The sequence below is a fragment of the Balaenoptera acutorostrata genome, chromosome X, assembly GCF_949987535.1.
Source record: "Balaenoptera acutorostrata chromosome X, mBalAcu1.1, whole genome shotgun sequence".
Taxonomy (NCBI): Eukaryota; Metazoa; Chordata; class Mammalia; order Artiodactyla; family Balaenopteridae; genus Balaenoptera; species Balaenoptera acutorostrata.
Window position 1 is genome coordinate 16,816,188 of NC_080085.1, and position 25,256 is coordinate 16,841,443.

The window sequence follows — 25,256 nt, forward strand, 5'->3', positions numbered from 1 at the left end:
CCCATTCTGCTCCTCCGTTGGGCAGCCTTGGCTCAGAAGCTCCCTGCCAGGCTGACTGGGACGAAGGGCATCACAGACTGTGGCCCTCCCTGCACAGCTCCCCCGCCCTTCCATCTTCCAGGGCTTCTACTTCCCCCACCACAAAGAAAACCTGCACCCCTACCTCCAGCTCAGCACCACTGCCCACAGCATCCAACTGACAAACACCATCTCTGTATTTTTCCAGTCTCTCACAGTGGTTGAATACGTCTATTAATAGCTAATATTTGTTGACTGATTAATAAGTATTAAACACTCCTCTGAGTTGCCCTACACGTGTGATCTCATGCATCCTTCCAAGGACACTAACAAAGAGGTATACCGTTGTGGCCTTCCCATTTTTCACGGGAGGAAATAAATGGATACCTGGGCATAGGGATTAAATAGGTTCCCCAAGGTCTTGGGGCTAATAAATGCAGACTCCGGCTTCTAGATCACTGGGCACAAACTGCTCCAGGTCAAAGCCCGCTGAGTCCCGGGCACAGACCTCAGTAAGGACGTGCTGAATGTGGCTGACCTGACCAGGCTCACAGATCACAGCAGAAGAGGCTGAATGAAATGACTTAGTAGAAAGACAAGGGCACAACAGGCTCTCTTCCAGCACACAATGTATTGTGGGGCAGGGGGAAGATCAGCTTTTCAATATTACCCATGCTACAGACGTTTTATATATATATATAAAGAAACCTTAAATGAAAATATGATTTTTAAAAGGTCATCATCAGGACTTCTCTGGTGGAGCAGTGGTTAAGAATCCGCCTGCCAATGCAGGGGACATGGGTTCGATCCCTGGTCCAGGAAGATCCCACATGCCGCGGAGCAACTAAGTCTGTGTGCTACAACTACTGAGCCTTTGCTCTAGAGCCCGTGAGCCACAACTACTGAGCCCGCGTGCCAGAACTACTGAAGCCCGCACACCTATAGCCTATGTTCCACAACAAGAGAAGCCACCGCACCACAACAAAGAGTAGCCCCCGCTCACCACAACTAGAGAAAGCCCACGCACAGCAACAAAAAGACCCAATGCAGCCAAAATAAATAAATAATTTTTTTAAAAAGGTCATCATCAAATAAAAGTCGAATGGACGAGTTGAAAATCTAAAACGGAGTTTAGTTATCATGCAATTTGTTCACGTATGAAAACTTTTATTCTAAAAATTACCCTTTTTATTTTAAACGACTACGATTGATTCCATTTCATGTTCTTCAATAAACTTTGGAAGATGGCATACATTCCTTAAGGGCTCCTTAAATAAAGATTTTATACAATGCATCAAATTTACTTTGTGCTATAAACTTGGAATGTTCTGCTTCCTGTTTTTGGAGACGACAACTTTTTTTTCACCTCGAATTTATCAGCCTGAAGAATTCGTACATTTGGCGGGCATGTGAACCTAAGTTTTTTTTCAATTCTAACTCTTACAATGTGGTTTAAGAGCTCCAATACTACTGATCAGATTTTTTAAAACCTTAGAGACATTCTGTACTTAAATGCATGAACATAATAGGAGAGTGTTATATTTTGCGGTTAAGCATAGTAGCAATTTTCATTTATATGCCCAAACCTGGACTCATTCTGGAAGGGTGGGGGGGAAAGCCCCTACCCTGAGCTCCCATTATACCAGGTGCTCATCATTATTAATAACAATATTAATAATGTGTAGCTGGACTTAACATACATTATTATTTATTCATCCTTGTGTTCCCAGAGCTCTCCAGTACCTGGCACGTAAGAAAATAACTGCAGCCCTTACAAAAACTCTACCAGGATCTGAACTGTCTCCTTTCACAGATGAGGCAGCTGCTTCAGGAACTTCCCTGGCCGTCTAGTGGTTAAGACTCCTTGCTTCCACTGCAGGGGTCGTGGGTTTGTTCCCTGGTTGGAAAACTAAGATCCCACATGCCGTGCAGCACGGCCAAAAAAAAATTATAAAAAAAAAAGAAGAAGAAGAAGAAGAAGCTGTTTCAGAGGCAGAGGAACCATCCGAGGCTGCTCCGCTGCTCGCCATGGGCAGCGATCTGGGCCCAGCCACCTCCCCCCACCCAGATCCCCCCCTGCAGTTCATGCCCCATGCTGGGAGCCACCTGGGGAGAGGGTCTGGGCCCAAGTGACCACTCTCTCCCCCTGACCTGGAGCACCTTCTCCTCCTACCTTCCAGAACATTCACTTGCCTGGCTCTTCTCCTCCCCTTCTGACCACTCCCTGTCAGTCTCAATGCTGGTTTCACTTTCAACACTGGATCCAGGACCCAAGACTCCTCTCTCCTCTGACCACACTCTCGCCCCTGGTGACCTTGTCCAGTTTGGGCTTTGAAGGACCCCCAAATTCCTATCTCTAGCCTGGCCCTGCCCCTTGAAATCCAGACTCACCTCCTCAATCTGCTTCCCAGGGCTCAGTACAAAAACCTTAGGGTCACCCTTCTCTCCTCTCTCCCTCTCTCACAATACACATCCAGCCTTCTCAGCAAATCCTGGGGGCTCTAACTTCAGAAATATCCAGAATCTGACCACTTCTCCTCTGGTCTCACCTGGATTCCTGCATTGGCCTCCAAACTGCCCTCCCTGATTCCACCCTTGCCCCTTGCAGTCTGTTCTCAACACTGCAGCCAGAAGGAACCAGTGAGAGCATCCCCGGCCACATCACTCCACTGCTGCCGTGAAAACTTCCCGTCTCACTCAGAGTCCCAGGGCTTACAGCGGCCCCATGACCTCTAAGCCCATCCCCTGCTGCTCTCCCCTGGGTTTCTCCCCTCCAGCACAGTGGTCTCTGTTGTTTCTCCAATGCACCAGGGACTTTCCCTCCTCAGGGCCTTTGCACGTGCTATTTATTGCCTCTGCCTGAAAGGCTCTCCCACAGATCCCCACAGGGCTCCCCTCCTCACTTCCTCAACTCTTGACTTAAAGGTTACCTTTTCAGTGAGGCCTTTGCTGGCCTCCTTATCACAAACTGCAATCCCATTCCCAACATTCATATTCCCCCTCCCCTGCTTTTTTTCCCTCCAAATACTATATAACTTATTCATTATATGTAAGTCACACAAGAGCAAGGATTTTTGTCTGATTTGTTCAGTGTCTTCCCTGGTGCCTATAACACAGCGAACACGCAATAAACATTTGATAAATGAATGAAAGAAACTCAGAAAGCTTAAATAACTTGCCCAAGGTGGGAGAGCTCAGCTCTGAACCCAAAACCAGTGCTCTGAGTCACCATCTGTGATAAAATAAAGATGCTTTATCACTGCACACTCAGATACCTACAGACCTGATAAAAATTCAAACCAAGTTACATAGCAAGGGGTCCATTAACCCAGCTCATTTGCTGCTTTCATTAACCTGATATTCTCTTGGAAGACTAGGGGGATTTAAAAAACAGCAATTTAGAAAAAGTAACATACACCTGGGAGCTACCCCAATCACAAGAAGCTGAAGGATGAATGCACCTCAATCCTTGAGGAGAAGTAAACAAATCAGATCAAAATACATAATTTTCCATTTTAAATAAACTTTTAAAAATCTGAGAAATAAAGAAACCAAAACCCCTACTATTAACATTTTAGCATTTTTTCCCCTGTACACACTGTTTGGTAGTTTGTGTAACATGCTACATATACAATTATGTACCCTGCTTTTTCACTCATAGCATACGTATTTTCTATATTTCTGCATACATCCTTATAGCCCCCAAATTTAAGGCTATGTGGTATCTTGTCAGCAGGCAATGAAGTCTAAGCTGGTAAAAAAACAAAGAACATAAACATCAATTCAACATGGAAGCCTGAGACCGCTGCTCAGCATGCCATCTTCAAATCGACTGCTAGCTCCACCACTGAGCTTGACCCAGCTGCATTTCCCAGGGGCCAGGAGGATCAGTTCCTTTGGCAATCCTCAGGCCATATCGCTTCTGGAAGTCACAACTTAAGACCACGGGCTATTTAAGTGGCCACTGCCACCACTGTGCAAAGAGTAAGGGCTAAGTTTCCAACGGTGCCAATAACCACAAGTGTGGGGAAACAAGCAACAAAGATAGTCACCCATTCAACAAACATGGAAAAGCACTGCTGTGCGCCAGGCACCGAGGACACAATGCTGCACAGAGGCCATGGATCTTCAGTCCAATAGGGAAGAGGGACATCGTCAAATAGCCACAAAAACAGATTTTAAATCCCAAGAGTGACAAGTGCTACTGAGGAAAGAAATATCGCACCACAAAGGCTCACAGAAAATGGGTATTTATAAGAGTCAGGAGGTTGAGGATCGTTTCCCAGGCAGAGAAGGCATTAATGGGGTGCAGGGAGGGGAGGCGGGAGACAAGGCCAGAAAGAAAGGTGGGGGTCGGCAGCCCACGGGCTGACCACGTTCAAGAGTTTAGTCTCCAGCTTAAACCAAGGGAAAGACCAAGGAAGGATCTTTAAAGTATGTGCAGTACCTGGGGAAAGGGATGTGATCAGATTTGTATTTCAAGATCGTCACTGGAGCCTCAACGTGAGGCAAAAGCAGGACGGCTGTCAGAGCAGTCCCAGGAGGAGTTTGCCCCAGGAGACCTGCCAGGCAGTGTCCTACACCCAGGCCCTTTCATCAACACTGTCTCCGAGGCCCTCCACCTCCTCTCGCCTGCACCCACTTCTTTCCTCCTCCACTCTTCTCTCCTCCCGTTCTGCTTCTCTCATTGGCTCTGCCGGTCTCCAGGCCAACCACACACAGGTCAAATGGTGACACCTCCCTGTACCTGCACAGTGGGCGGGGCTCCCCTAAATCCCAGCCATGCCCATCACAACACAATGCAGATGACAGAATCTGACCACGGGAGAGATGACTGGAACACCCAGGACAGGCTAGAGAACTATGGCGTAAGGAAAAGAGGATGGTTGTTCGTTTGTTTGTTTTTATTTAAAGATTTGTTAATGTGGACCATTTTTAAAGTCTTTATTGAATTTGTTACAATATTGCTTCCATTTTATGTTTTTTGGCCACGAGGCATGTGGGATCTTAGCTCCCCAACCAGGGATGGAACCCTCACCCACTGCATAGGAAGGCGAAGTCTTAACCACTGGACCACCAGGGAAGTCCCTGTTTGTTTGTTTTTAATTTAATGGAAAACAAGAACAAGAGTTAGGAATCCTAAAACATACCAATGCTGGGACTCACGAGCAGAGATACAGGTGGGTCTGGGGTACAGCCTGGATGTCAGGATTTTATAAAGCTCCTCAGTGGATACTTAGGTACAACCAAAGGTGAAACCCAGTGGCATTATTTTTTTAACTTTTTATTTTGAAGTAATTATTTACTCACAGGAACTTACAAAAATAGTGCACAGAGTCCCATGAACCCTTTACCCAGCTTCCTCCAGTGATGGTATCTTATATGACTATAGTACAGTATCAAAACGAAGAAACTGACATGGGTACAATACTGATAACTACACTATGCATCTTATTCAGTTCTCATCCGTTTTTGCATGCCCTGATTTGTGTGTGTGTGTGTGTGTGTAAGTCTATACAATTTGATCCAACGTATAGATTTGCGTAACCACCATCACAATCAAGATACAGAACTGTTCCATCTCCACAAAGTAACTCCCTTGTGCTACCCTTTTATAGTTCCACCAGTCTTCTCCCCGCCCTGTCACTGTCCCACAGCAACCAGTAATCTGTTCTCCAACTCTATAATTTTGTCATTTGGAAAATGTAATATAAATGGAATCATACAGTATATAACATCTGAGATTGGCTTTATTCCCAAAGCACAATGCCCTTGTGATCCATCCAAGTTGGTGCCTGTATTCATTCCTTTTTATTGCTGAGTAGTATTCCATTGAATGGATAGACTGGAGTGTGTTTTTCGTTTTTTGTTTTTAACATCTGTATTGCAGTATAATTGCTTTACAATGTTGTGTTAGTTTCTGCTGTATAACAGTGGAGTGTGTGTAACCATTCACCCACTGAAGGACATTCAAGTTGCTTCCAATTCGGGGCTATTATAAATAAAGCTGCCATGAACATTCCTGTACAGGTTTTTGTGTAGACATAAATTTTTATTTCTCTGGGATGAAATGTCCAACAATACAACTGCTGGGTCACTTGGCAAGTGCAAAGTTAGTTTTATAAGAAGCTGCCAGACTATCTTCCAGACTGCGTGAACCCTTTTACATTCCCACCAGCAGCGTCTGAGAGAACCAGTTTCTCTATACCCTTACCAGCATTTGGCATTACTACTATTTTTTTGTTTCAGCCATTCTAGTGCTCATTCTAATAGATATTAGAATACATAGTACTATCTCATTGTGATTTTAATTTTCATTTCTCTAATGGCTAATGATGTTGAACATCTTTCCACGTGCTTATTTTCCATCTGTATATCCTCTTTGGTGAAATGTCTGTTCACATCTTTTAACCATTTTTAATTGGATTTTTTGACTGCTTACTATTGCATTTTGAGAGTTCTTGATTCATTCTGAATACAAGTCCTTTGTCAGACATGTGGTTAGCAAATATTTTCTCTCAGTCTGTAACCTGTCTTTTCATCCTCTTCACAGGGTTTTTCACAAAAGTTTTTAATTCTGAAGAAATCTGACTGATTTTTTTTTCTTTAATGTTCTTTTGGTGTGATGTCTAAGAACTCTTCACCTAGGCCTAGGTCCTGAAGATTTTCTCTTGTGTTTAATTCTCAAACATTTATAGTTTTATGTTTTACATTTAAATCTATGATCCATTTTGAGATAATTTTTATAAAGTGTAAGGTTTAGGTAGAGGTTCATTTTTTGCCTCTGGCTGTTCAACTGACCCAGTACCATTTGATGAAAAGACTCTTTCCTTTATTGGATTGCTCTTGTACCTTTGTCAAAGATCAGTTGGGCCTATTTGTGTGGGTCTATTTCTGGGTTCTCTATTCTGTTCCATTGACCTCGGTATCTTCCCCTCCACCAATACCACAGTGTCTTAATTACTTTAGCTGTTAAAGTAAGTCATAAAATCGAATAGACGCCTTCTACTTTGTTCTTCTTTTTCAAACTTGTTTTACCTATTCTAATTCCTTTGATTTTCCATATAAATTGAAAAATAAGCTAGTCTACAAAAAAACACTTTACTGGGACTTTGACAGGAACTACAGTAAACCTATAGATTTGGGGAGAACTAACATCTTTACCTTGTTGACTTTTCCAATTCACGAACACGGTATCTGCCTCTCCATTTATCTCGATCGCCTTTGAATACCTTCACCAACATTCTGTGGCTTCAGCACACACATCATGTCCATGTTTTGTTAGATTTATACCTAAGTATTTCAATTGTTTTAGGATTGATTATAAATGGTATTGTGCTTTTAATTTGTGTTTCCATATGTTCATTTCTAGGACAGAGAAATAATTTTTGTGTGTGGACCTTGTATCCTGTGATCTTGCTGAATTTACTTATTAGTTCCAGGAGTTATTTTGTAGATTTTTGGGATTTCCTACATAGAGAATCATGTCATCTGCAAACAGGAACAGTTTTATTCTTCCTTTCCAATTCGTATGCCTTTTATTTCTTTTCTCAGCATTGTGCTGACTAGGATCTCCAGTACTGTGAGGAATAAGACTAGTGAGAACAGACATCCTTGCCTTGTTCCTGTTCCTGGGGCGGGGGAAGCATTCAGTCTTTCACCACTTTTAGCATGATGTTAACTGTAGATGCTCTTTATCGAGCTGGGGAAATTCCCCTATATTCCTACTTTGCTGAGAGTTTTTATCATGAATCTGTGTTGAATTTTGTCAAATGATTTTTTTGCATCAATTTATAGGATTATGTGATTATTTTTTCCTCCTGTAGTCTGGTGATATGGTGGATTACATTCATTGATTTTCAAACAATGAAGCAGCCTTCCATACCTAGAATAAACCTCACTTGGTCACAGTACATAATTCTTTTTATATGTTGCTGGATTTGTCTTGCTAGTACTTTGTGGAGGATTTTTGTGTCTATGCTCTTGAGGGATATTGGTTTGTTGGGTTTTCGTACTGTCTGTCTGGTTTTGGTATCAAGTTGTAATGGCCTCATAAAATGAACAAGAAGGCATTCTCTCCTCTTGTATTTTCTGGAAGAGATTATGTAGAATTGGTACCTGTTCTTTAAATGTTTAGTGGAAATCTCCAATGAAACCTTCTAGTCTTGGAGATTTCTTTTTTGGAAGCTTTTAAATTATGAATTCAATTTCTTTAACAGTTATAGGACTACTGAGATTACCTATTTCATCTTGGATGAGTTTTGGTAGTTTGTGATATTCAAGAAATTGGTCCATTTCATCTAAATTGTCAAATGTATGTGTATAGAATTGTTTGTGGTATTCTCTTACTGTCTTTTTAATCGCTGCAGGATCTGTAGTGATAGCCCCTGTTTTATTCTTAATATTGCAATTTGTATCTTCTTTTTTATCTTTTTCAGTCATCTTAAAGATTTAACCATTTTACTGATCTTTTTAAAGAACCGGCTTTTTCATTGATTTTCTCTGTTGTTTTTCTGTGTTCAATGATTCCTGCTCTTATCTTCATTATTTCCTTTCTTCTGCTTGCTTTGGTGGGGGCAGGGGGTCTTTTCTCTTTCTAGTTTCTTCAGGTGGGAACTTAGATTATTGATTTCAGATCTTTCCTCCATTCTGACTTAAACATTTAGTGCTATAAAATTTCCTCTCAGCACTACTTTAGCTGTGTCCCATAAACTTTAATATGCTGTGTTTTCATTTTCATTCACCTTGATGTATTCTTAAAAATTTCCTTTGAGACTTCCCCTTTGACTTATGAATTATTCAGAAGTGTGTTATTTGATTTCCAAGTGTTTGGAGATCTTCCTGTTATCTTTCTGTTGTCAGCTTCTAGTTTGATTACATTATGGTCAGAGAACATACTCTGTATTATTTCCACTCCTTTAAATAAATTGAGGTCAGTATTATGACCCAGGGTATGGTATAACTTGGTAAATGTTTCATGAGTACTTGAAAAAGATGTGTTTTAGGCTGTTTTTTGAGTGGAGTGTCCTATAAATATTAATTAGAACTGCTTGGTTGATAATACTGTTCAGTTCTTCTATATCCTTGCTGATATCTTATTTAGTAGTTCTTTCAAATGCTGAGAGAGAGATGCTGAAGTTCCCAACTATTATTATTGTGGATGTGTCTGTCTTTCAGGTCTATCAGTTTTTGCTTCATGTACTTTGCAGCTCTGTTGTTTGGTTCATACATATTTAGGATTGTTGTGTTTTCTTAGTGTAATGACATTTTCATCATTGTGTAATGTCCCTCTTTGTCTCAGGTAATTTTCTTCGCTCTCTAGTCTACTTTATCTGATATTATATATAGCCATTCCTGCTTTTTTTTAAATTAATGTTTACATGGTATATCTTTTTCCACCCTTTTACTTTTAATGCACCTATAGCAATATATTCAAAGTGAGTTTCTTGTAGACAGCACATGGTTAAGTCACATTTTTTATCCATTCTGTTATCTCTATCAATTGGTATACTTAGACCATTTACACTTAAAGTAACTATTGATGTTAGGGCTTAGGTGTGCCATTGTATTATTTGTTTTCTCTTTATTTCCTGTTTATCATTCCTCTTTCCCCTTTTTCTTGCCTTCCTGTGAGTTACTTGTACATTTATCTATAGACTTTTTGAGTATATCTCATTGTATAGCTTTTTATTGGTTTTTAGTTTTTTTAGCCGTTTGGGGTTTTTTTTAGTTATTACAATATACATATGGAACTTACCAGAGACTACTGGTATCAATGCTTTCCCATTTCAACTGAAGTGTAGAAACCTTACTTCCATTTGGGTCTTCATTGCTGCATGCAGGTTTTCTCTAGCTGTGGCGAGCGGGGGCTACTCTTCGTTGCGGTGCATGGGCTTCTCACCACGGTGGCTTCTCTTGTTGTGGAGCACAGGCTCTAGGCACGTGGGCTTCAGTAGTTGCAGCAGGCGGGCTCAGTAGTTGTGGTACACGGGCTTAGTTGCTCCGCAGCATGTGGGATCTTCCCGGACCAGGGCTTGAACCCGTGTCCCCTGCATTGGCAGGTGGATTCTTTTTTTTTTTTTTTTTAATTTTTTTTTTTTATAGTTACTTTATTTATTTATTTATTTTTTATTTTTGGCTGTGTTGGGTCCTCGGTTCGTGCGAGGGCTTTCTCTAGTTACGGCAAGTGGGGGCCACTCTTCATCGCGGTGCAGGGACCGCTCTTCATCGCAGTGCGCGGGCCTTTCACTATCGCGGCCCCTTCCCGTTGCGGGGCACAGGCTCCAAACGCGCAGGCTCAGTAGTTGTGGCTCACGGGCCCAGCTGCTCCGTGGCATGTGGGATCTTCCCAGACCAGGGCTCGAACCCGTGTCCCCTGCATTAGCAGGCAGATTCTCAACCACTGCGCCACCAGGGAAGCCCGGCAGGTGGATTCTTAACCACTGCGTGACCAGGGAAGTCCCTCTCCCCACTTTTTAATATTCTTTTTTAAAAATATTTATTTATTTGGCTGCGTCGGGTCTTAATTATTTATTTGGCTGCACCAGGCCTTAGCTGCGGCAGGCTCCCAGTTGTGCCATGTGGGATCTAGTTCCCTGACCAGGGATCGAACCCGGGCCCTCTGCATTGGGAGCACAGAGTCTTAACCACTGGACCACCAGGGAAGTCCCCTCTCCCCACTTTTTAAACATAATTCTCATATAGTATCTCTACATATATTGACATCACACCAGATGATATTATAACTTATGCTTCAACCATTAAACATAATTTTAAAAGCTAATAAGGATAAAAACAGCCTATTAAACGTACTTCTATTTTTACCCATCCACTGTTTTGTTTTGTTTTGTTTTGTTTCTTTCTGGAGTTCCAGGCCTCCTCCTGTTATCATTTACTTTTCTGTTTAGAGAACTTTCTTTAGCCATTGTTTAAGGGTGGGTCTGCTGTTGACAAATTTTCTTTGTTTTCCTTCATCTGAGAATGTTTTTATTTTCTCTTTATTCCTGAAGGATATTTTCACCAGATGTAGAACTCAGAGTGCAACGTTCTTTTTGTTCAGCACTTGGAAATGCTGTGCACTTCCTTCTAGACTCCATGATTTCATATTAGAAATCCACTGTCATTAAAATCATTCTTCTGCTATGGGTAATACATTGTTTCTCACTCTCTGTTTTTTCTTTGTCTAAAGACAAAGAAGTTTTGAGAAGTTTGATTATTATGTGTCTTGGCATAGATTTCTTTGGGTTTATCCTGTTTGGGTTTTGCTCAGCTTCTTGATTCTGATGGTTTATCCCTTTTGCCCAATTTGGAGAGTTTTCACCCATAATTTCTTCGAATACTTTTTATTTCTATAGTCTTCTCTTCTCCTTCTGGGACTCCAATGACACAAATGTTAGACCTAATGTTATTGTACCAAAGGTCTCTGAGGCTCTGTTCATTTTTTTTTTTAGACTAGTTTCCATCTGTTGTCTGGACAACAGATAGACAGGGTAAATTTTATTGATCTGTCTTCAACTTCATTGATTCTTTCCTCTGTCATCTCTATTATTAAGCTCATCCAGTGAACTTAATATGGTGATTTATTTTTCAGTTCTATAATTTCCATTTTTTTAATACCTCTAATTTTTGCTGAGATTTTCTAATTATTTGCTTGTTTCAATAGTGTTCGTAATTGCTCATTAAAGCATTTTTCTGATGGCTGCTTTTGTCAGACAGTTCCAACATCTGAGTCTTCCCAGTGTTGGTATCTGTTGATTGCCTTCTCATTTAAGTTCCAATTTTCCTGGTTCTTGGTATGACAGGTGATTTTTTTTTTTTTTTTTACTGTATCCTGGGCATTTGAGCTATTATGTTATAAGACTCTGGATCCTATTTAAATTTAGCAGGCACTGACCCTATTTAGATTAAGCATGTAGATCCTGGGCTACTTCTGTGGGCTGTGATGCCAATGACAGTTTAGTTTCCAGAGCCCTTGCAAGGCTATTCTGGTCTTCTTCATTTGTGTTACCTAGAGGTCACTCTGAAAACCTGGGTGGCATTTCACACTGTAGTTTATTTTCTCAAACTTTTTGGCACATTAATTCTGGTCAGATTCATGTATGTGTTGGTCAGGATTTTGCTCAAGATTTCCTACACGGGTTTAATGAATCCCTTTCTCCAGCTCCCTCCTCTGGAAGATCTTCCCCGTGATCTAGTGGAGAGGGTGAGGGGGGCCACTTACTACTGCTGCGCCCAGGGCAGAGGGTGAGAGTCCAGACTTCCCATTTGGTCTCCACTGACAATACGCCAGTAGGGAGGGAGCAAACTGCCCCAGATACAGTTTGCTATCTGTATTTTAAGCCACACACAACCAGGCTGGACTCTTATCTAGAGGCTCGGGAGGACAATCCACTTCCAAACTCACTCAGGTTGTTGGCAGAATCCAATTTTTGAAGCAGGAGGTCTGAGGTTTCCATTTCCTTGCTGGCTGCCAGCCAAGGTTTGCTCTCTGCTCCAATAAAGTTGCCTGTATGCCTTCTCACATGACCACTCCATCTTCAAAGCCACAAGTCCTCCTCACACTTTCAATCTCTCTGACTTCCTCTTCTGCCACTAGGCAGAGAAATTTCTCTTCTTTTAATGGCTCACGTGCTATGATTAAGCCCACCTGGATATCTCTCTTTTGTAAAGTCAACTGCACCATATAACATCACATTCACAGGTTCTGGGGATTCAAGGAGTGGAATCTTGGGGACCACTGCTAGAAATTCTGCCCACCTCACTACCACTGGGTAGAAGGCAGCGTTTAGTCCAGTGTTTAGTTAATCCAGAGTATCTGCAATCAGAATGTATAAATTCTAATGGACTCACATAGAGCATTGTTTACATATTGGTATGTTGTTTTTGTATTTGTGGTACACATTTTTTTTTTACAATTTCCAGCATGGTTATGTTTCCTTATACATTCATAAAGGTACTTTAGAAATAACATAATATTTTCAAATGTAGAACTACAGGTCACAGGCTACCAAGCCTGCTTGAGAAAAGATATTAAAGAGGATGACACTGCCCATCAGTCCCATTGTACAAAAGGAGTGCCCAAGCTTCATCAAGCAGCAAGTCACATGAACTTTTAAAAATATTCCAAGGCCCCTACGCCAACTCCTGCCCCTACTCCAAACTTCTGACGATGCAGTGTGCCTGGAGCAGGGCCAGACTGGACACTCAGTGGTTTAGGGCCCCCTGTGGGACCACCACACTATACAAGTTTTAAGTGTCCAGTAATGATCACAGCAACATCTTACATGGTTTAGACGTTGACCTGTTAGAAAGCTGGGGGTTGAAACACATGATTCCAAAGTCCCTTTCTAAGCTCAGATTCGATAATCCGGTCATTAAGAAGATAAAACTCCATTATGCATAATCAGCAAGATCAATTCGGTCAGGGGACCGCTCTCCCTGAGTCACAAGACACCCCTCCACACACACACACACACACACACACACACACACACATTTCCTGCGCTGCAAGTGACAAAGCCTGAGGAATCTGCCAACTGGTGTGGCTTTTATTGGCAACACACTTGTCTTTAATTACTCTGGACCCTTCCTGGAGTACCATTTTTTATAACAGCATCTAACAGGCTCCAGTTGTTAGTTTTAAGATTTTGTTCCCTAAAAGAAAACTATATATTGAAAGTTTAAAGAATAATTCGAGTTGGAATTGGTTGTTTGCAAGGGCCCCATGGATGGGGAACAACTAGATAGTCACACAACTGGATTATTCACCACTCTTAGAAAAGACAACCAAGATCCTTCTGAAAAGCATATCCTAAACACCGCAAAATAACAAGCCTCCTTACAAATGAGTAAAATGAAATATTTTCCCGAATTGACTTGCTTTCAGAATTCATAGGAAAAACAGCACCAGCCCATAAATCCAGGCAAAGATTGCTCTTTTGAGCTGAAATACCTGATTTCTGAAGAGAATCCTTTAAAATGCAGAAAACAAGTTCACAACCATGATTCTGAATATAGAATAGCAACCTGGAAATCTCTACTTGATGCCACTTGTAAAGTAACTTTGTAATTTTTTCTTAACTCAAGACTAGCAGGGGCTTCCCTGGTGGCGCAGTGGTTAAGAATCCGCCTGCCAATGCAGGGGACACGGGTTCGAGCCCTGGTCCGGGAAGATCCTACATGCTACGGAGCAACTAAGCCCGTGTGCCACAACTACTGAGTCTGCACTCTAGAGCCCGCGTGCCACAACTACTGAAGCCCGTGTGCCTAGAGCCCGTGCTCCACAAGAGAAGCCACCACAATGAGAAGCTCGCGCACCGCAACGAAGAGTAGCCCCCGCTCGCCGCAACTAGAGAAAGCCCGTGTGCAGCAATGAAGACCCAACGCAGCCAAAAGTAAAAATAAATAAAATTTTAAAAATGTGCAAAATATCGACAGGACACTCAGGGAAGGCAGGATGCAGCGGGTAATAATGGTGAGGGGCTTAACCCCATCAGAACAATTTGGAAACCCAGATAGTGCTGCCTGCTTCAGCTCAGGGTCTAGTGCCAGTCTGCTCAAGTTCCAAAGTTTTCTGCTCCTCATAGCTTGTAAGTCTTTTAACCTTAAGATGCCTCAGTTATCTCTTCTAAAAAATGGGCATGATAAAAAAAAATGGTACCTATGCCATAGAGTGGTGTAAAGGATTTAATGAGATAAAGCATGTGAAGGGCTTAGGCTCATTCCTGCCTGGCGTAAGTGTTCAACAAATTTGATTCCTTATACACAGACAGACACGAGCAGATTATACATAATGCATACAAAGCCAGGCAGCCAGCAAGCCTGCAAGAGAATGTTGTCATTATTATTCCATAAAGTAACACAGCAATCAGGGCCAAAAGATAACTGTAGGTTCATTTAGCGTGTTCCAACAGAGCTGCCTGATGAATCCAGTCAAAACCCTCACAAGTGGCATTTTAATCAGGATCATATTTGCAGAACAGTGTCTAACATGTGCGCCCCAGAGTAAAGTGTGACCAAAGGCCAGGTCACAGGAGCTAACACTGTCCTCCTGTGGAAGAAGTTACATTCGTAAGGATACCTTGTTCCATTTCAGGAGTCTCATTTGTGCTCACAGCCTCTGGTGCCAGCACGTCGCAGACGCCCGGTAAACGCTCCCTGAGGAGTTCGGCAGACCCCACCCCCGAGCACATCAGCGCGACGTCGTGAGCAGGAGGAGGCTGGGCACGCTATGAAACACACCTGGAAAACGCGCGCCACCTTTCCAAGAGAGACAAGTACCTTGAAGACAATATCCCATATACTTCACAAAATCAGTGGCCCTTGGGGTGAAAAAGCAAAGTGAAACTGGATCCAAGAGATCTACTTCAGGGTCTCTGAGTATAGAATAGCAACTAGGAAATCTCTCCGTTATGGCACTTGTTGAAGTAAATTTGTGATTCTTTCTGAAATCAAGACAAGCAAAGTAAGCATGAGCTTTATCTCAGACGTGCAAATATGCAAAAGCCTCACCTTCCACCTCATCGATGAAAAAAATGACCATTTTCACCAGCCACTTTACACAAACACAAAAAAGGCTCTGGATACGCCAGACAGAGATCTAAAACACCTAGCAGATTAAAGCTGAGGCAATAGGAAACCGAGCTGAAAACTGTTACACTCAGCATAAGACCTGCAACTACAAGTAAACACACCTCGGCCTCCGACAAAGGGGCCTGTGGCTGCGGCGCGTGCGCGCACAGAGCGACTTAAAGATCAACAAGCACATTCTTTTAACCCCTGCTGCAGCTTCCTGCTTTCTACTCGAGAGCCTGGGTCCCACTGCCCCTCACCAAAGGTCGCCCCCCAAAGCAGGCAGACCCGTGCGTGGCGGTCCAAGCCATGGGTTCAAGGCCTCTCTGCCTTTTGAAATTCCGTCGTCTGTCTGGATACATGTCAGGAGAACTCAGGAAAAGGCTGCTAATAAATCCTTTGCTGGACTCATGGCCACTGTTGTCTGCCTCTGAGGTAAGGTTCTGAAAGGGGGACACTGGTCAGTGAATCCAACATGGGGAAAATGAACCCCTGTGAAAGAGCCCACATCTGCCTCTCATTGCTGGCTGTCCTTCTGTTCTAGGTGGTAGTTTCAGGTCTCAGGAGGGCAGCCTTTTTTTTTTTAAATGAATGACTTTGAGGATTTCATCCTAGTGCCTCCTACTATTATATACCATATTATGGTCTATTGTGGTCTATGCAGAAAAAAATACCCAAAACTTGGAAATGAAGCCAAAAATGATCATCGTGTGAACTTTTAATGTCATGCTGATCCATTTTCTAATAAGTGTGCCCCCCGCACCCCGAAGGGTCGTCTGATTCCCTCTGAAAACATAACCTGATTTAACCAACACTTTATTAGGACATTTTACAACTCTATAAAAGCCCGAGGATAACATGTAGAAAAACAATAAGGTACGCCATAGCCTCTTTTTCTTTTCTGGTAGAGATGATAACCCCAGAGGTTAAGACTTTACTGTCCTCTAAGACGTGAACCCATTTTGATCTTCTTTGTCCTTTTTTAAAAAAATTTTATTGAAGTATAGTTGAATTTACAATGTTGTTTTCATTTTGATCTTCTTTGAACATTCCTTTTTCCAGGGACTTTTTAATCAGTTCCTCACATCCTCACTGAATCAGTTTTGTTATTATGCTAGTTCTCTCATTAGATGAGTTCAATAAAACTTTGACACATGCTCTCTATTGGCATGTTTTTAACAATCTAAGAATGAGCCTTTGATAGTTCATGGGTCCAACAATCAAATGATCCCTGGGACATTGAGTTCTGTGCTTAAGGACCCCTCAGTGGTCATACCCAAAGGTCAACCATGCAAAGACCACCACACTCAGGCACAAATGAGGCCCCAGCACAGGTGGGACACCCCACCTCCACAGAGGCCACAGATTTAAACAGAGAAAAACATATATGTTGAAAGTGAGGGAGGGCAGTAATTCCACTCCTACACGTATATACACAAGAGAAATGAGTGCCTGTCTCCATAAAATACCCAAACTGGAAACAACCCAAATGTCCATCCACAGGAGAGTGGATAAACAAATTACAGTTTATTCATAAAATGGGATACTATACAGCAAGAACAAAGTACTGCTATACACAACAACATTTTGTTGTGCAAAAGTAGCCATATATAAAAGAGCACATATTGTATGATTCCATTTACATGAAACTCCAGTACAGGCAAAACTAATCTATGATGACAGATTACCTACGAGAGGGGGAATGACTGGGAAAAGGCATGGTGGAACTTTCTAGAGGGATAGAAATAAAATTGATCTGGATGATGCTTACAGAGGCACGCACTTACATTAAAAAAAAATTATCAAGCCATACAATTATGACTTCAACATTTTACTCTATGTAAATTGCACCTGGAAATGAATAAATTTTTTAAAGGAGGAAGGATAAAGAAAAATGTATTCTAAAAGAAGTGGATGAGAGAGAGGTATAGAGAAGAAAGGGAAGAGGGATTTTAAGATTCTTCTTCTACATGTACAGTAAATAAATGAAATAAGAACTAACTAAATAAAAGAAAAAGAGGAACAAACCCAAAAGGCCATGGGGCCTGGTTAGGTACATTTATGGGTGCCAACAAATCTCAGCCCCAGAGGTGGCAAAGCCCAGGCATCTTCTTAACGATGGGGTGGCCGGACTGCCTGGTATTTTTCCTTTGAGAAATTGAGACAATACAGAGTTGCAGGTGGATACTGAATCCACACACTTTAGGAGATCAGGTTCATTTGGGACACTGATTAAGGATCCGATAAATGAATCAAGAAAATGCTTAAGGTACGCTCTCTGACAGTGGTAACTGGCATAAAAGTACACAAATAAACAACGGGATGCCACAAGATTACCCAATTCAGTCTGGGGACAAATGATTCTTAAGCTAAATAAGGCATGTGTAAACCCACTTCCAAAACTGTGAACTTATGCCAATATGATTATTATTACCTAAAGATGTATTTTCAGCTTCTAGAACTCTCTACGGCAGTGTTCTTTATTGTTAAACTCTACGGCCTCCACCTACTGGATTTTCAATAATAGGCCTAAAACATTCCCAGTGGGTGAAGACTTGAAGATAGACTCAGCCATCCGAAAGAAGAGAAGTTTCTTTTTCTGCCAAGTCTAACAGCCACAAGTGGTACAGCCCCAGCCGGTCCTGTCACATCCTTTCTGGCCCAGGGGGAACAAGCACCTCCCAAGCATGAGACTTCCCCTCCCTGGAGGTGCTCTAGCTGAGGTGAGACAAGTGTTAGGCAAGGGCAGGGGCTTTCAGGCCAGGGGAGAGGGTCCCTTCCTTCACCACAGGGACAGCGGCACACTCGGAAGGTGGCCGGCCACATGCTAAGTGATTTCCACGCACTGTCTCCTCTAATCCTCAGACTAGCCTGATGAAGTAGTCGGGCTCGGGAGGGGGAAAACCCAGATGGCACACTCGAGTTAGGTAATCTGAGGTGGGATTAATAAAGAGACTTTTACAAAGTAGGTGAGGTAGAGAGACGCTCCGGGGCGGCAGCTGAGGGCTGGAAACAAGGGAGCCCCAGGCCTGCCGGGATGAGGGGAAAGGAATGCACAGAAGAAAGGGACTTGATGGGAGCAGCCACCACCTGGCGGAGGGACACAGCCAGACCCAGGCAAGCCTAGAGCGGGGAGCCGGCGGGATAACCCCTGACCTTGCTGGCCTCCCTCCCTCCCTCCCGCCATCTCCCACCAGCCTCCCCTTAAGACAAAGCCCGTGGGCCACCGTGGGGCAGGACCCGCTGCCGTGGCCCACGCTGGCCCAGCCCAAGGCTGAGCGAATGGAGAGGGCTGGATAGAGGTCCTGGCAGTGAAGCACATCACTCCCCTGCTCACAGTGACGAGCTCCTGTTCCCCGGCGCTCCTGGGGCTCTTCCCGCGCTGCCCTCCCTGCCCTGGCCTCCACAAACACTTATGGTGCCCCGGCCCTGAGCAAAGGCCAACCTTGAAGTTTCAGAGTCTGTGGATTTGTGGTTTGGAATAAGCCAACAGGACACATTAAAGGCTTCCAAAGCAGGGCCCACCTTCTAAACTGGAGCTGGAGTCCCTTCTCCTTCCCACGGTCCTCCTCCCTCTTTCCAACAATCCTCCCCTCCTTCCCACGGTCCTCCCCTCTCACTCCTTCCTCCTTCATCTTCACTGCAAGCTTTGCCTCTTTTATCCAGAAAAGTCCCCCTTCCAACCCAGAATTTGGCTCAACTTCAAGGATGGTCCTTGTCCCCAAATTGGGGATTTTGTTTGGAAGGGCAAAATAATTCACCCTCATTTACACATCAGTAGACTCAACCCAAGGGGACCCAGATGTGAGGCTTTCCTCCTCTTAAAATGGGAGAGAGAGGGCTGCCAGGTTCAACTGTAGTCCAAGAAAAAATGTCTATCCTCCCACGACTGTTCACAGAAAGCAAGGTTTATCAGCATGTAACCCACAAAACTCTCCCCAGCTTTCTGCACACCAAGAAGAAAGAACAAGGAAAAAGTTAGCAGGATCCTCTGAGGCAAGATCCTGAAGAAAGATGAAACTGGCTTTCTATTTGTTCTAGACTGGGGGTGGGGGGCGGGGTACCGGTAGAGGGCCCAGGGGGTGAAGCCTGGAGCATATCACTGTTCTTCCTCAACAACCCCCTTCCATAAAACCCTCCCATGTAGCCCACATGGCTCTTTAAGGGGGGCACCTGCTTCTCTGGGCCCAGCGTCCCCTACACCACCTGCCCCCCACGGCCCCAGGTCTCAGGCATGGTCTGGTGCCACCGGAACTACATCAGGGGCCCCGGGGATTCCTGCACGCAGCCCTCCCCACCAAGAACAGGCCCACCTGGTCCAGCGCTGGGCGGGAAGGATACAGTCCAGGGACTTTTTAGACCCACTTGGTATTTCCCTCTGGGATCAGCCTGCAGGTGATTTCCCGACCCCCCCTTTTTAACCTAATTCCCACTATTATTTACAACTGTGTGGTATGAAATTTCTTAGCATGACTGAGTTACATTTTTGTAATTAACCCTTCTGCAGAGAGCATAAATTTCAAAACCTTACTGAAAAAAATAGATTTTACTCAATGCTTCATGGCCATAAAGGGGAAAAGGAAAATAATACCGCTCCTATCAAAAAAGCAATATGATACAAAGGTAGAAACATGGCAGAATTGGAATTCTGCATTTATTCTGACTGCTACTTGATTTAAGTGGTCAAAACTGAGTTTCACCTCCATTTTGAATGGAATGGTAAAGGGCAAGAGTCTTTGAAACTATCAAAGCATATAAACAAGTCCACAAATAAAACAATTTGACAAGCTTGACATTTTTCCAGCATTTTCTAAGTGATACACAGTTTGGAAAGAGAACATTCCGGGCCTTAAGAAAGTGACTTCAAAACAAGTACCCCCCGATATCAAGGGCAAAGCTATACGTGCTCCTCTTGACAGCATCCAAGAGGTCAAGCTGTCATCTCATCCTCTTAAAGAGTCCCATGAAATTCCTCCACAAGTGCCACCACAGCTTTGGTCAGTAGAACCCACACAGGAGACAGGAAAAGGGTTTCGCTTTGTACTCACTCTTACAAAGTTGTCAGGGAACAAACCTCTCCTGCCATTGATCTGTCCCTCCCACCAGCCTCCATCCTCCTTCCTGATGTTGGTGATGATCTCACCCACGGTGATCGTCAGCTCATCGTCGTGCTGGGCCTGGTAGTCAAACTCCACTATGGCCTCCACTGGAAGGAACAGGGACCAAACAAAAACAAGAACAAAACAAAACAGCACTTTAGATCAGATGTTGGAGAAGTCCAAAGCCCAGCAGCCCTGGAAGGCCAGGAAAGTCATATTCAAGGGGCTTCCCCTCTACCAATACTTAAAATAACAGGGCCACACACGGTTGCCCGACTTTGGTTAACCTGAGGCCTGTAGCACAGAAACCACAAAGTGCTGGTCTGCGGTCAGGCACAGGCAGAGTGGCCTACAGGTCTCAGGGCCAGCAGGGGCTTCAGAGGGGAAACCACACAATGACAGAAGGCCAACAACACTTGTGCACCACCCCGCCCCCAGACGGAGTCCAGCATCATTTCCCCAAGCGCAGAGGTGGCAGATAACTACAGGTGCAGCTTTGGCTCTCAGATGCTCTCTCCTTCACCAAGGCTAGGTGATGCTAACCTCTCTGGGCCTCAGTTGTGTAAAATGTGGGTGATGATCATTCCCACCCTACAGAGATAATGCCCGCCTCTCAGCGACAACTCGTGTGAACACAGCCGATACAGAGGGCCCCGTCAGCCCAACCAACAACTCAGACCGCTCACATCTGCGGGCACAACTGCCTTCACGACAGATGGCTTCTTAGGCAGCAATACCATTTTAAACTGTTCTCCCAATCCACGGTGATTTTGTATACTTGGTAATAGATGGAGGCAACGGATGAGGCAGACGGGTCTTCTGGTACCAATGCTAATTAGCAGGGCCAACCAATCCAGAGGCTGGTTAGTTTATCTATACACGGATTAAACAACTCATGTAGTCTTTGGGCCTCGCCTCATGCCCACCTCAATCAGTCAATCTCCTGTCCTTTTCCTTTTTTATTTGCAGCTTGATATGAATGAATGGATGGACGGACGGACGGACGGATGGACAAAGGGCAAATGAATAAATACAAGGGTAGTGAAAATTAGGTGTAACCCCAAGCAGCAAATTAGCAACTTAGAAATTACAGTAAAAGAATGGAAGTTGAAAAGTTAAGTGAGCTCTATAAAGAACACATACGCAAGAATGAACTCAAAATGAATCATAGGCCTGAATGTAAGAGCTAAAACTGCAACATTTTTATAAGAAAGCATAGGAGAAAATCTTAGTGATCTTGGGTTTGGCAAAGATTTCTCCAATGGGGCTTTGGTGGCGCAGTGGTTAAGAATCTGCCTGCCAATGCAGGGGACACAGGTTTGAGCCCTGGCCCGGGAAAGATCCCACATGCCACGGAGCAACTAAGCCCGTGCGCCACAACTACTGAGTCTGCACTCTAGAGCTCGCGTGCCACAACTACTGAAGCCCACGCTCCTAGAGCCCATGCTCCGCAACAAGAGAAGCCACTGCAATGAGAAGCCCGCGCACCGCAACGAAGAGTAGCCCCTGCTCGCCGCAACCAGAGGAAGCCCGCGCATAGCAACAAAGACCCAACACAGCCAAAAATAAAAATAAAAAATAAATAGATGTATATAAAAAAAAAGATTTCTCCAATAGGAGACAAAAGAAGCCCAAATGACTTTTACAAATTCAATATATTGGGGTAGGTTTTCCAGGAAAAAGGTTGGTAGGTGAGTGGGCTCCTTGTCAAATGCACTTTGCATATCCATTAGGGATAAATTCCCAAAGTGTTTCCAGAGCAAACGACCCCATCCACCCAGACTGGTGTGCTCACCTTGTCCACTCATAATGTCAGCTAACCGAGACAGTTCATAAGCAACTCAAAGCAGAAGTTCCTTTCCGAGATTATTTTTTCATTCCAAAATTAGCTGGCTGACTCTGCTGTCAGAAATCTGCCCAGGCTGAAGTTGAGCTGTGAACCATTTTCATCACTTATCAACAGAAAGGAGAAGCCTAAGAGCATAAACAAGGCAACCTTTTCAGATTTCTCCTGGTTCCTGACAAGTACAAAGGCAGAAACACTCCAATTTTCTTGTATCATATTCTCACCCCAGCAGTTAAAATGAGTCATCATAACAATCAGAACCAGGTCGATTAAAAAGCAGCTTTCTTCAAATTACCTAGACATGGATCTATTGAAGCTTTGCTATCGGAACGGAGATTACAGTAACCACTGTTTATGTGCCAGACACTTTTCCTGCATTATCTCACTTAATCCTCACAGTATTATGATGCCCATCTTCCCAATTAAAGAACCTGAAGCTTAGCAAAGCAGTTAAGCTTATTTTCTGAGCCAGTGCCCTCCAAACTGGGATGCACTCACTTCAGGAATTAGTTAACATGATGAAAAAAAAAATGAGAACATCTATTCATTTTGTTTTCATTTTAAAAAGAGAAAAATTCAACTTCTCTAACGTTCCATTTGCAGAATGACACCAGCTCCATCATCCAGCCTGTAGGTCAGGCAGCCAGGGGTGCTCGGAGGGCATGGAGCAGCCTGAGGGACAGCTGTGCCCCTAGACAAGGGCGCCGCCAGTGCCAGCTTTCAGCTCCATGCGGCGCCCTGCAGTTCTGGGAGGCCTCTTGGTAGAGCCTCTTTATGACTATTACCCCTTTTAACTAAAATCACCCTCACTAAATGGATGAGAGACTTGAGAAGATTTGGGTAAAGAAAGTAGGGGTTGTAGATAATACTCAACACACGACCAAGTCAACAAGAAAATGGTGGAGCTGCCACTTCAGCCCCTGGGTGGGAACTCTTTGTCAGCCATGTTGGGGGGTGAACACGAGGACAAGCCAATCAGCACAAAACACTCTGAGTTATCAAGATAATTTGTAATATGGGTTTTCTCCCACCCTTGATATAGGTTTAAGTTACCTAATTATAATATGGAACTATTGGGTTTAGCAAGATATTTAAAACTATGTACCTGACCCATGAAGACAAATGTCCATTTTTCACCAATGTCTAAAATCATATAATAGTCAATCTTATGCTTTCCATAAGTTCATTAAACCTAATAATAAATATTTAGAAGCTTCTTTTGGGTTTTCTTAATCAACTAGTACAGCAATATATGTACATGATCTATAAATAAATATATGTATAGAGATAGTCATTTTTTTAAACAACAGGTATTTTTTTTTTAAGAAGAAAAGGCTTGGAATACTGACCTAGGCTCCCCAAGGTTGATCCTATTTTAGTACTTAGAGATGAAAGCTCATAGTTTTTCTGATGGGGACAGAAAATCGCCCTAAGTGGAGTTGGAGGGAAGCAGCACATGGGGCCTGCCTGAAGGAGCGGGGGGAGGAATCTGGTCAAGGGTCCATCTCGACGCTGAACTTAAACCCTGTGTACTCTGGGGAACTCAGAACCCCATCCACTTCCAGCACACAACCTTGCTTCTCCTTTCCTCAACAGCAAGTCTCATTTTCTGCATTCTGCACGTGGGCTCTATCAAGGTAAAGCTGGAAGAGGGCAAAGGAATCTGCTTCAAGAAGATAGGTCCTAAGAAATAAACAGCTGCTGCCTGTTGTTGAAAACTGGAGAGAAGCACATCCTGGGTTTGCTTCCATCTCCCTCTTATGAGGAGTCCAAGAACACAGCTTAACTGATGGCTGCTAGAAGTAAGGCTGGGGATTAGGGACTGGGGACTCAGGGATATATAAAGCATAACTGCATAATTTTCAAGTCTTCCCAATATCCTATTGAGCTGGTCTTTCCTGATCTACCCTTCCTTTAAACTCCTGGACACTTCATCACATGCACTCCGCCTGCCTTCTGGGCACAACCCGGCCCTACGTGCCTCCTAGCTCCTTCCTGGCTCATCCAGTCCCCAAGCCTCCCTGGGCCCTGGTACTGAGGCAATTCCACACTGTGGTGGCTGCATGGGTGTCTCGCCCTGCCAGTGAGCCTCTAAATGTCTTCTGGGTACAGATCTCCCTTAGTTCTGTCGTGACCCCTACGAGCATCCCTGACATACAGTAGGTACTCAACAAAGCCTTGAGAAACTGACGGTTCAGCTTGCATTTGCATTTTATAATGGCAGATAGTTCTCTGCCCAACAAAGATGCTACTAAAATGCCAAGTGTCAATCACATTTTTGCAAATTGAGTCAGATCTTCAGTGCACTAAGGGAGCTTGCTATTTAAAGGATCCTGCGGTTAATTCTTTTGTAACATGAATAATCACTTCCTGCTTTACCTTTCCTGTCAAGAAGAATTTTTACATATCAGGTTTCTCTAAGAGAAGGAAACCTATGTATGGCTTTATTAAGAGCTCACAAAACATGAGGCTATGTCTCTCCTACCCCTTCTAAGGGCTCTTCCTGTGTCCCTTGTAAGCCTTTGAAAGGTTTAGAACTTTGCTGTCCACTAAAGTGTCACCTGCCACATGTGGCTATTGAATACTTGAAGTCTGGCTCGTCCAAATTGAGACATGCTGTAAAATACGCAGCAAGTTGCAAAGACTTATGAGGGAAAAAAAAGAATGTAAAATATCTCGTTAATTTTTATATTGATTGTATGTTGAAATGATCCTATTTTAGA

General features: G+C 43.5%; 1 protein-coding gene and 1 non-coding gene across 4 annotated transcripts in view; both read right to left on the minus strand.

The window, feature by feature from the left end:
* SH3KBP1 (SH3 domain containing kinase binding protein 1) overlaps positions 1-25,256 on the minus strand; it is a 350,137-nt gene that overhangs the window by 281,070 nt on the left and 43,811 nt on the right. Inside the window, exon 1 of one of the 3 annotated variants that reach the window (XM_007174679.3) lies at positions 20,663-20,793. The exons of 1 other annotated variant lie outside the window; for it this stretch is intronic. In XM_007174679.3, the coding sequence (XP_007174741.3) occupies positions 20,663-20,701 (39 nt within the window). In that variant the 5' untranslated portion in view covers positions 20,702-20,793. Of the gene's footprint in view, positions 1-20,636; positions 20,795-25,256 lie in introns of those variants that run through there. One more of the 3 variants, XM_057538745.1, reaches the window with a different exon arrangement.
* On the minus strand, positions 10,610-10,682 carry TRNAG-CCC (transfer RNA glycine (anticodon CCC)). Its single transcript has one exon. It is a non-coding gene; the product is annotated as a tRNA-Gly (tRNA).